We start from the raw sequence: 12,288 nt of genomic DNA, 5'->3' as shown, positions 1-12,288 counted from the left end.
ATTGGCCGGATTCACAAGACTTTACTTACGAAAAAAATAGGAAGTTCATAACATAGTTCATAAATGCAATTTTCCAAAATGTTCTTAGGAACTTCGTAAATATCTTTCTTAAGAACTTTGTAAATAAATGTATTTCTGTATTGACGTTAGTGACGTGCTTGAAACCAATACGCCTATGTGACAGGGATGATCGGATTTGGTTATTTGGTTATTTTTCATACATTTTAACCATCAGACTAGATATATCAAAATCAAAAATGGATAACCAAGAAAAGACATTCAGGTGATGGTGGAGGAAATAGCAGCCAGGAAAAGGTTGCTGTTGGGGAAACTTAATAACTGCGGGGTCACTGCAGAGACCAAAAAGAAAAGATGGGCGAGAGTGGCCGAGTCTGTCTCTGCTGTCGGGGGAATGGCAAGGGACAGTGACGCCCTAAAAAATAAGTGGTCCGACATCAAGTCGGCTGCTAAGAAGAAGGGAGCTGAGAGACCATTCATGTAGACCAGCTGGAGGAGAAGGTGTCGTCCACCATAGAGTTGGTGGTAGAGTGACTGCGCGACCGGCAACTTAGTTAGCTACATTAGCTAGCTAATGTGTAAAGACATTATAGCCAAAATAGCTAACGACGTTAACGTTAGCTAAGTTAGCCAAGTTCTTCTCTGTAAATTGACGAGATAGCACTAGCTATTTAACACTTCTAGAATATTGAAATATATTCTTAATTACTAGCTTTCTAGATTATGCGTGTTTCATTTGTACTCTTGCTGTATTTAATATCCGGTAGCCAAATGTGTCTGTGGAGCAAGAAAACGCGCATGGTTACAAAAGTATCCATTCATCTCAAGAAAAGGGTTCAGCTGTCCTAAAGTACATTACCAAGAAGAAATCCTAAAGCATTATTTTCAAGATTCCCATTTCTTCTTAACTTTTTCTTAGGAAGAAGCTTAGGAGAAACCTTAAGAACATTTCCAAAAACTTTATTGAGGAATGGTAACTTTGCTTAACTTTCTTCCGGAGGCTGCATTCATTGTAGCTGGGGATTTTAACAAGGCTAATCTGAAAACAAGACTCCCTAAATTTTATCAGCATATCGATTGCGCAACCAGGGGTGGAAAGACCTTGGATCATTGTTACTCTAACTTCCGCGACGCATATAAGGCCCTGCCCCGCCCCCCTTTCGGAAAAGCTGACCACGACTCCATTTTGTTGATCCCTGCCTACAGACAGAAACTAAAACAAGAGGCTCCCACGCTGAGGTCTGTCCAACGCTGGTCCGACCAAGCTGACTCCACACTCCAAGACTGCTTCCATCACGTGGACTGGGATATGTTTCGTATTGCGTCAGATAACAACATTGACGAATACGCTGATTCGGTGTGCGAGTTCATTAGAACGTGTGTTGAAGATGTTGTTCCCATAGCAACGATTAAAACATTCCCTAACCAGAAACCGTGGATTGATGGCAGCATTCGCGTGAAACTGAAAGCGCGAACCACTGCTTTTAATCAGGGCAAGGTGTCTGGTAACATGACCGAATACAAACAGTGCAGCTATTCCCTCCGCAAGGCTATCAAACAAGCTAAGCGTCAGTACAGAGACGAAGTAGAATCTCAATTCAACGGCTCAGACTCAAGAGGCATGTGGCAGGGTCTACAGTCAATCACGGACTACAGGAAGAAATCCAGCCCAGTCACGGACCAGGATGTCTTGCTCCCAGGCAGACTAAATAACTTTTTTGCCCGCTTTGAGGACAATACAGTGCCACTGACACGGCCTGCAACGAAAACATGCAGTCTCTCCTTCACTGCAGCCGAGGTGTGTAAGACATTTAAACGTGTTAACCCTCGCAAGGCTGCAAGCCCAGACGGCATCCCCAGCCGCGCCCTCAGAGCATGCGCAGACCAGCTGGCCGGTGTGTTTACGGACATATTCAATCAATCCCTATACCAGTCTGCTGTTCCCACATGCTTCAAGAGGGCCACCATTGTTCCTGTTCCCAAGAAAGCTAAGGTAACTGAGCTAAACGACTACCGCCCCGTAGCACTCACTTCCGTCATCATGAAGTGCTTTGAGAGACTAGTCAAGGACCATATCACCTACACCCTACCTGACACCCTAGACCCACTCCAATTTGCTTACCGCCCAAATAGGTCCACAGACGATGCAATCTCAACCACACTGCACACTGCCCTAACCCATCTGGACAAGAGGAATACCTATGTGAGAATGCTGTTCATCGACTACAGCTCGGCATTCAACACCATAGTACCCTCCAAGCTCGTCATCAAGCTCGAGACCCTGGGTCTCGACCCCGCCCTGTGCAACTGGGTACTGGACTTCCTGACGGGCCGCCCCCAGGTGGTGAGGGTGGGCAACAACATCTCCTCCCCGCTGATCCTCAACACTGGGGCCCCACAAGGGTGCGTTCTGAGCCCTCTCCTGTACTCCCTGTTCACCCACGACTGCGTGGCCACGCACGCCTCCAACTCAATCATCAAGTTTGCGCACGACACAACAGTGGTAGGCTTGATTACCAACAACGACGAGACGGCCTACAGGGAGGAGGTGAGGGCCCTCGGAGTGTGGTGTCAGGAAAATAACCTCACACTCAACGTCAACAAAACTAAGGAGATGATTGTGGACTTCAGGAAACAGCAGAGGGAACACCCCCCTATCCACATCGATGGAACAGTAGTGGAGAGGGTACCAAGTTTTAAGTTCCTCGGCATACACATCACAGACAAACTGAATTGGTCCACTCACACAGACAGCATCGTGAAGAAGGCGCAGCAGCGCCTCTTCAACCTCAGGAGGCTGAAGAAATTCGGCTTGTCACCAAAAGCACTCACAAACTTCTACAGATGCACAATCGAGAGCATCCTGGCGGGCTGTATCACCGCCTGGTACGGCAACTGCTCCGCCCTCAACCGTAAGGCTCTCCAGAGGGTAGTGAGGTCTGCACAACGCATCACCGGGGGCAAACTACCTGCACTCCAGGACACATACACAACCCGATGTCACAGAAAGGCCATAAAGATCATCAAGGACAACAACCACCCGAGCCACTGCCTGTTCACCCCGCTATCATCCAGAAGGCGAGGTCAGTACAGGTGCATCAAAGCTGGGACCGAGAGACTGAAAAACAGCTTCTATCTCAAGGCCATGAGACTGTTAAACAGCCACCACTAACATTGAGTGGCTGCTGCCAACACACTGACACTGACTCAACTCCAGCCACTTTAATAATGGGAATTGATGGGCAATGATGTAAATATATCACTAGCCACTTTAAACAATGCTACCTTATATAATGTTACTTACCCTACATTATTCATCTCATATGCATACGTATATACTGTACTCTATATCATCGACTGCATCCTTATGTAATACATGTATCACTAGCCACTTTAACTATGCCACTTTGTTTACATACTCATCTCATATGTATATACTGTACTCGATACCATCTACTGTATCTTGCCTATGCTGCTCTGTACCATCACTCATTCATATATCCTTATGTAGATATTCTTTATCCCCTTACACTGTGTATAAGACAGTAGTTTTGGAATTGTTAGTTAGATTACTTGTTGGTTATTACTGCATTGTCGGAACTAGAAGCACAAGCATTTCGCTACACTCGCATTAACATCTGCTAACCATGTGTATGTGACAAATAAAATTTGATTTGATTTGATTTGATTTCTTAAGTCTATAGTTAAGGAAAAAATGGCAGTTAAGAAGAAATGTCTTCTTAAGGTTTTGTGAATCCGGCCCCAGTTCCTGTGTTTTCATGCATAGTTGAGTCGCTTGTCCTCGTTTCCACGTCAGAGGTATGGTTTTTTGGTCACAAGTCTTCTGACCAGACTTCTCCGGACAGTAGATGGGTGTACCAGGGTCCCACTATTTTCTGCCAATTCTGAGCTGATGAAACTGCTGGACATCTTCCGATTGTGAAGGGAAGGGTAGGATAGATATAGGTCTGTAGCATGATGTGTCTTTCATCTGCTGAAGTAAGTTCCCTTGGCAGACCACTGTGTCTACGGTCCTCAACGTTACCCGTTTCTTTGTGCTTCTTCAAAAGAGTTTGGACAGAAAATCTGGAAACCCCTGTCTGCCTTAACATTTCTGCCTGGGAGAGACCTTGCTGATGCAGTATAACTACCTTGTGTCTTGTTGCTGTGCTCAGTCCTGCCATGGTGTATGACTTTTGACAGTTAACTGTCTTCAGCAACCTCACCTTGTTAGCTGAGTTTGGCTGTTCCTCACCCAGTTTTATTCCTCTTACACAGCTGTTTCTGTTTCAGTTAATGATTGTGTTTCAATCTACATATTGAATTGATGATCATTAGCACCTGTTTGGTATAATTGTTTAATCAAACACCTGACTATATGCCTACAAAATCCCTGACTCGAAGAATTGATGCTGTTTTGAAGGCAAAGGGTGGTCACACCAAATATTGATTTGATTTAGATTTTTCTTCATGTATGTATGTGTGTGTGTGTTTTTATTTTTTTATTTTATATATATTTTTTCTTCACAAAAGTAGTGGACTGGGCCTTTTAATAGTCCTGTATTAGCGGACCGATACATCCGTCTACAGCGCAGGCAAAGACCCCACCCCTGACCCCATCCACTCCAAAACTTCATCCCGCGACTATGGACAGTAGAAGAAGTTAGGTTTGAGCTAAAAAAGTGGGCACATCCTGCTCAGGCTAAATGGATGCCAGTGACCCTTCACTTGGGGCCCTTGTTTAATTAAAAAAATATATAATAATTTCACCTTTATCTAACCAGGTAGGCTAGTTGAGAACAAGTTCTCATTTGCAACTGCGACCTGGCCAAGATAAAGCATAGCAACACATACAACAACACAGAGTTACACATGGAATAAACAAAACAGTCAATAATACAGTAGAACAAAAGAAAACAAAGTCTATATACAGTGAGTGCAAATGAGGTAAGATAAGGGAGTTAAGGCAATAAATAGGCCAAGGTGGCGAAGTAATTACAATATAGCAATTAAACACTGGAATGGTAGATGTGTAGAAGATGAATGTGCAAGTAGAAATACTGGAGTAAGAAAAATAAATAAATACAGTATAGGGATGAGGTAGATCGATGGGTTGTTTACAGATGGGCTATCTACAGGTGCAGTGATCTGTGAGCTGCTCTGACAGCTGTTGCTTAAAGCTAGTGAGGGAGATATGAGTCTCCAGCTTCAGAGATTTTTGCAGTTCGTTCCAGTCATTGGCAGCAGAGAACTGGAAGGAAAGACGACCAAAGGAGGAATTTGCTTTGGGGGTGACCAATGAGATATACCTGCTGGAGCGCATGCTACGAGTGGGTGCTGCTATGGTGACCAGTGAGCTGAGATAAAGTGGGGCTTTACCTAGCAGAGACTTGTAGATAACCTGTAGTCAGTGGGTTAGGCGACGAGTATAGGCAAGGGCCAACCAACGAGAGAGTACAGGTCGCAGTGGTGGGTAGTGTCTGGGGCTTTGGTGACAAAAGGGATGGCACTGTGATAGACTGCGTCCAATTGGTTGAGTAGAGTGTTGGAGGCTATTTTATAGATGACATCGCTGAAGTCAAGGATCGGTAGGATGGTCAGTTTTACGAGAGTATGTTTGGCAGCATGAGTGAAGGATGCTTTGTTGCGATATAGGATGCCGATTCTAGATTTAATTTTGGATTGGAGATGCTTAATGTGAGTCTGGAAGGAGAGTTTAAAGTCTAACCAGACACCTAGGTATTTGTAGTTGTCTACGTATTCTAAGTCAGAGCCGTCCAAAGTAGTGATGCAGGATGGGCGAGCAGGTGCGGGCAGTGATCGATTGACTAGCATGCATTTAGTTTTACTTGCATTTAAGAGCAGTTGGAGGCCACAGAAGGAGAGTTGAATGGCATTGAAGCTCGTCTGGAGGTTAGTTAACACAGTGTCCAAAGAGGGGCCAAAAGTATACAGAATGGTGTCATCTGCGTAGAGGTGGATCAGAGAATCACCAGCAGCAAGAGAGATCATTGATGTATACAGAGAAGAGAGTCGGCCCGAGAATTGAACCCTGTGGCACGCCCATAGACACTGCCAGAGGTTTGGACAACAGGCCCTCCGATTTGACACACTGAACACTATCAGAGAAGTAGTTGGTAAACCAGGTGAGGCAATCATTTGAGAAACCAAGGCTGTCGAGTCTGCCAATAAGAATGTGGTGATTGACAGAGTCGAAAGCCTTGGCCAGGTCGATGAATACGGCTGCACAGTAATGTCTCTTATAGATGGCGGTTATGATGTCATTTAGGACCTTGAGCGTGGCTGAGGTGCACCCATGACCAGCTCTGAAACCAGATTTCATAGCGGAGAAGGTACGGTGAGATTCGAAATGGTTGGTAATTTGTTTGTTAACCTGGCTTTTGAAGACCTTAGAAAGACAGGGTAGGATAGATATAGGTCTGTAGCAGTTTGGGTCTAGAGTGTCACCCCCTTTGAAGAGGGGGATGACTGCGGCAGCTTTCCAATCTTTGGGAATCTCAGACGATACGAAAGAGAGGTTGAACAGGCTAGTAATAGGGGTTGCAACAATTCCGGCAGTTAATTTTTAGAAAGAGAGGTTCCAGATTGTCTAGCCCAGCTGATTTGTAGGGATCCAGATTTTGCAGCTCTTTCAGAACATCAGCTATCTGGATTTGGGTGAAGGAGAAATGGTGGGGGCTTTGGCGGGTTGCTGTTGAGGGTGCCAGGCAGTTGCCCGGGGTAGGTGTAGCCAGGTGGAAAGCATGGCTAGCCATAGAGAAATGCTTATTGAAATTCTCAATTATAGTGGATTTATCAGTGGTAACAGTGTTTCCTAGCCTCAGAGCAGTGGGCAGCTCGGAGCAGGTGCTCTTATTCTCCATGGACTTTACAGTGTCCCATATCCTTTTTGAGTTTGTACTACAGGATGCAAGTTTCTGTTTGAAAAGCTAGCCTTAGCTTTCCTAACTGCCTGTGTATATTTGTTCCTAACTTCCCTGAAAAGTTGCATATCATGGGGGCTATTCAATGCTAACGCAGAACGCCACAGGATGTTTTTGTGCTGGTCAAGATCAGACAGGTCTGGAGTGAACCAATGACTATATCTATTCATAGTTCTACATTTTGTGAATAGGGCATGCTTATTTAAGATGGTGAGGAAGGCACTTTTAAAGAATACCCAGGAATCCTCTACTGACGGGATGAGGTCAATGTCATTCCAGGATACCCCGGCCAGATCGATTAGAAAGGACTGCTCGCAGAAGTGTTTTAGGGAGCATTTGACAGTGATGAGGGGTGGTCGTTTGGTCGCAGACCCAATACGGATGCAGGCAATGAGGCAGTGATCGCTGAGATCTTGATTGAAAACAGCAGAGGTGTATTTGGAGGGCGAGTTAGTTAGGATGATATCTATGAGGGTGCCCGTGTTTACGGATTTGGGGTTGTACCTTGTAGGTTCATTGATAATTTATGTGAGATTGAGGGAATCAAGCTTAGATTGCAGGATGGCCGGGGTGTTAAGCATGTCCCAGTTTAGGTCACCTAGTAGCACGAGCTCAGAAGATAGATGGGGGGCAATCAATTCACATATGGTGTCGAGGGCACAGCTGGGGGCAGAGGGTGGTCCATAGCAAGCGGCAACAGTGAGAGAGTTATTTCTGGAAAGGTGAATTTTTAGAAGTAGAAGCTCTAATTGTTTGGGTAAAGACCTGGATAGTATGACAGAACTCTGCAGGCTATCTTTGCAGTAAATGCAACACCACCCCCTTTGGCAGTTCTATCTTGGTGAAAAAATGTTATAGTTAGGTATGGAGATTTCAGGGTTTTTGGTGGTTTTCCTATGCCAGGATTCAGACACGGCTAAGACATAGGGGTTGACAGTGTGCTAAAGCAGTGAGTAAAACAAACTTAGGGAGTAGTCTTCTAATGTTAACATGCATGAGGTGGCGCCACATTTTTGGGGCCTCTTTCAACTGTGTTCCCTATAGAATAGACACAGACAGAGAGTTTGCTCTGAACACAGGTATTCACCAGACACATATGTATTGTGTTCCTCTCGGAACGCCTCGGAAGTGGACACTTGACAGTCCAAGCAAAATGTTCTCCAAACAGATGCCTTGCACTTAAAGCAGCAATCAGCAGTTGAAACTATAACAAAACATAATCCCCACCACGGTTTCAGTAAAAAGCTGAGGGATAGGGCTGGAGAAATGTCACCATTCAAAGAGAGAGCTATAGACGCAAGGACTGACCATCCATGATATCAAAAGTATAGTTGTAACCATGTTTTGAGTCTATACAGTGTTTGTTTACATTTACTTTGTTTACAAACTTTCGAGTTAAACAAGCCTATATTCTGGGTTCTGATGGGGTATGACAGTTGAACTAAGCTCATGAGGCATTTATAAGTTGTATTAGTCAAGAAACATTGGGTGCATATCACTCCAAAAAGTGATGCAGAAACTGCAGATTGCCCATTTAAAGGCCTACTCTATGATATTTACAGCTGTTTCTGATAATTTAAGGCCTAATGAGCTTTGTTAAATAACCCCATCACAATCCCTCAGCTAAATACAAATAAAGTGGCAGGGTTTCCGTTTTGTTGTTTTTCAAATGAAGGATTTATGTCTACGGGGAACTGGAAACGGTATTCTATATTCTCCCCCTCTTTCCAACCCACTAGTACTGTTTGTGTCTCAGACAATTCCACCCTGCCGAAGTATGCAAGCAGAAGGAAGGCAATTAAAACAGATTGGGGACTTTTCTCTTTTCTGGCCCAGAAGCCCACCTGTTTTCCATAAACCTCCAGTGTTTACAGGCTACGGTGGATTGGGAAGCATTCATCACGCTATAGCTTGAAATCAGAGCTGTAAACACCGGAGAATAAATGGAGATCTTATCTGGCTGATAATCGGAGCGTCGTCCCAGCTCTTGGACATACAGTGCAGTACATTTACTTGTGACATTTTGTGGCTTTTTTTGCACAAACGAGTGAATGATTGAGTAAGTAACGCAATGTCCCTCCCATCCCACAGGTGGTGCCAGCACTACGGAAGCACGGGTCTTCAGGGAGGCCAGGGGCAGGAACAGTGCCGAGCCCCACATCAAGAGGCCCATGAATGCCTTCATGGTGTGGGCCAAGGACGAGAGGAGGAAGATCCTGCAGACCTTCCCCGACATGCATAACTCCAACATCAGCAAGATCCTGGGTAAGATGACCTCTTTTGTTCAGAGCCGTGGTGTAGTGGTAAAACTCCCTGGCATGTTACAAATAAAACTCCCCACTGGAGACCAGGTTCCAATCCATGCGTCCATCCCTCTCACGCTTTCTCCCACTTGCCTGTCCCACCCTCTAATTTCCTAGTGGTCTTTATTAATCAACAATTCAGTTTTAAGAAAATACCAAAAAAGTAAGAGATAAGAATAACAAATAATTAAGGAGCAGAATTAAATAACAATAGCGTGGCTATATACAGCGGGTATACAGAGTCAATGTGCGGGTGCACAGGTGTCGAGGTAATTGAGATAATTATGTACCTGTAGGTAGAGTTATTAAAGTGGCTATGCATAGATAATAACAGAGTAGCAGCAGCGTGGGGGGGGGCAATGCAAATAGTCTGGGTAGCCGTTTGATTAGCTGTTCAGGAGTCTTATGGCTTGGGGTAGAAGCTGTTTATTGCTGTGTATTACAAATCAAATCAAATCTAATTTTATTTGTCACATACACATGGTTAGCAGATGTTAATGCGAGTGTAGCGAAATGCTTGTGCTTCTAGTTCCGACAATGCAGTAATAATCCAACAAGTAATCTAACTAACAATTCCAAAAAAAAAAAAAAAACTGCCTTATACACAGTGTAAGGGGATAAAGAATATGTACATAAAGATATATGAATGAGTGATGGTACAGAGCAGCATAGGCAAGATACAGTAGATGGTATCGAGTACAGTATATACATATGAGATGAGTATGTAAACAAAGTGGCATAGTTAAAGTGGCTAGTGATACATGTATTACATAAGGATGCAGTAGATGATATAGAGTACAGTATATACGTATACATATGAGATGAATAATGTAGGGTATGTAAACATTATATTAGGTAGCATTGTTTAAAGTGGCTAGTGATATATTTTACATCATTTCCCATCAATTCCCATTATTAAAGTGGCTGGAGTTGAGTCAGTGTGTTGGCAGCAGCCACTCAATGTTAGTGGTGGCTGTTTAACAGTCTGATGGCCTTGAGATAGAAGCTGTTTTTCAGTCTCTCGGTCCCAGCTTTGATGCACCTGTACTGACCTCGCCTTCTGGATGATAGCGGGGTGAACAGGCAGTGGCTCGGGTGGTTGTTGTCCTTGATGATCTTTATGGCCTTCCTGTAACATCGGGTGGTGTAGGTGTCCTGGAGGGCAGGTAGTTTGCCCCCGGTGATGCGTTGTGCAGACCTCACTACCCTCTGGAGAGCCTTACGGTTGTGGGCGGAGCAGTTGCCGTACCAGGCAGTGATACAGCCCGCCAGGATGCTCTCGCTTGTGCATCTGTAGAAGTTTGTGAGTGCTTTTGGTGACAAGCCGAATTTCTTCAGCCTCCTGAGGTTGAAGAGGCGCTGCTGCGCCTTCTTCACGATGCTGTCTGTGTGAGTGGACCAATTCAGTTTGTCTGTGATGTGTATGCCGAGGAACTTAAAACTTACTACCCTCTCCACTACTGTTCCATCGATGTGGATAGGGGGGTATTCCCTCTGCTGTTTCCTGAAGTCCACAATCATCTCCTTAGTTTTGTTGACGTTGAGTGTGAGGTTATTTTCCTGACACCACACTCCGAGGGCCCTCACCTCCTCCCTGTAGGCCGTCTCGTCGTTGTTGGTAATCAAGCCTACCACTGTTGTGTCATCCGCAAACTTGATGATTGAGTTGGAGGCGTGCGTGGCCACGCAGTCGTGGGTGAACAGGGAGTACAGGAGAGGGCTCAGAACACACCCTTGTGGGGCCCCAGTGTTGAGGATCAGCGAGGTGGAGATGTTGTTGCCTACCCTCACCACCTGGGGGCGGCCCGTCAGGAAGTCCAGTACCCAGTTGCACAGGGCGGGGTCGAGACCCAGGGTCTCGAGCTTGATGACGAGCTTGGAGGGTACTATGGTGTTGAATGCCGAGCTGTAGTCGATGAACAGCATTCTCACATAGGTATTCCTCTTGTCCAGATGGGTTAGGGCAGTGTGCAGTGTGGTTGAGATTGCATCGTCTGTGGACCTATTTGGGCGGTAAGCAAATTGGAGTGGGTCTAGGGTGTGAGGTAGGGTGGAGGTGATATGGTCCTTGACTAGTCTCTCAAAGCACTTCATGATGACGGAAGTGAGTGCTACGGGGCGGTAGTCGTTTAGCTCAGTTACCTTAGCTTTCTTGGGAACAGGAACAATGGTGGCCCTCTTGAAGCATGTGGGAACAGCAGACTGGTATAGGGATTGATTGAATATGTCCGTGAACACACCGGCCAGCTGGTTCTGCGCATGCTCTGAGGGCGCGGCTGGGGATGCCGTCTGGGCCTGCAGCCTTGCGAGGGTTAACACGTTTAAATGTTTTACTCACCTCGGCTGCAGTGAAGGAGAGTCCGCATGTTTTCGTTGCAGGCCGTGTCAGTGGCACTGTATTGTCCTCAAAGCGGGCAAAAAAGTTATTTAGTCTGCCTGGGAGCAAGACATCCTGGTCCGTGACTGGGCTGGTTTTCTTCTTGTAGTCCGTGATTGACTGTAGACCCTGCCACATACCTCTTGTGTCTGAGCCGTTGAAATGAGATTCTACTTTGTCTCTATACTGACGCTTAGCTTGTTTGATAGCCTTGCGGAGGGAATAGCTGCACTGTTTGTATTCGGTCATGTTACCAGTCACCTTGCCCTGATTAAAAGCAGTGGTTTGCGCTTTCAGTTTCATGCAAATGCTGCCATCAGTCCACGGTTTCTGGTTAGGGAATGTTTTAATCGTTGCTATGGGAACGACATCTTCAACGCACGTTCTAATGAACTCGCACACCGAATCAGCGTATTCGTCAATGTTGTTATCTGACGCAATACGAAACATATCCCAGTCCACGTGATGGAAGCAGTCTTGGAGTGTGGAATCAGCTTGGTCGGACCAGCGTTGGACAGACCTCAGCGTGGGAGCCTCTTGTTTTAGTTTCTGTCTGTAGCCACCCCTGGTTGCGCAATCGATATGCTGATACAATTTAGGGAGTCTTGTTTTCAGATTAGCCTTGTTAAAATCCCCAGCTACAATG

The 12,288-nt window shown here is 45.4% G+C and overlaps 1 protein-coding gene across 7 annotated transcripts in view; it reads left to right on the top strand.

Moving 5' to 3' along the window:
* Positions 1 to 12,288, top strand: part of LOC112259100 (transcription factor SOX-6) — a 196,849-nt gene that overhangs the window by 169,726 nt on the left and 14,835 nt on the right. For all 7 annotated transcript variants that reach the window (XM_042329731.1, XM_042329814.1, XM_042329632.1 and 4 more), the window contains one exon: positions 9,054 to 9,227. In XM_042329731.1, coding sequence (XP_042185665.1) covers positions 9,054 to 9,227 — 174 coding nt within the window. The remainder of the gene's footprint in view (positions 1 to 9,053; positions 9,228 to 12,288) is intronic.

This window comes from Oncorhynchus tshawytscha, linkage group LG01 (genome assembly GCF_018296145.1).
Source record: "Oncorhynchus tshawytscha isolate Ot180627B linkage group LG01, Otsh_v2.0, whole genome shotgun sequence".
In the NCBI taxonomy this organism is placed as follows: domain Eukaryota; kingdom Metazoa; phylum Chordata; class Actinopteri; order Salmoniformes; family Salmonidae; genus Oncorhynchus; species Oncorhynchus tshawytscha.
This window is presented reverse-complemented; position numbering and strand designations above follow the sequence as displayed.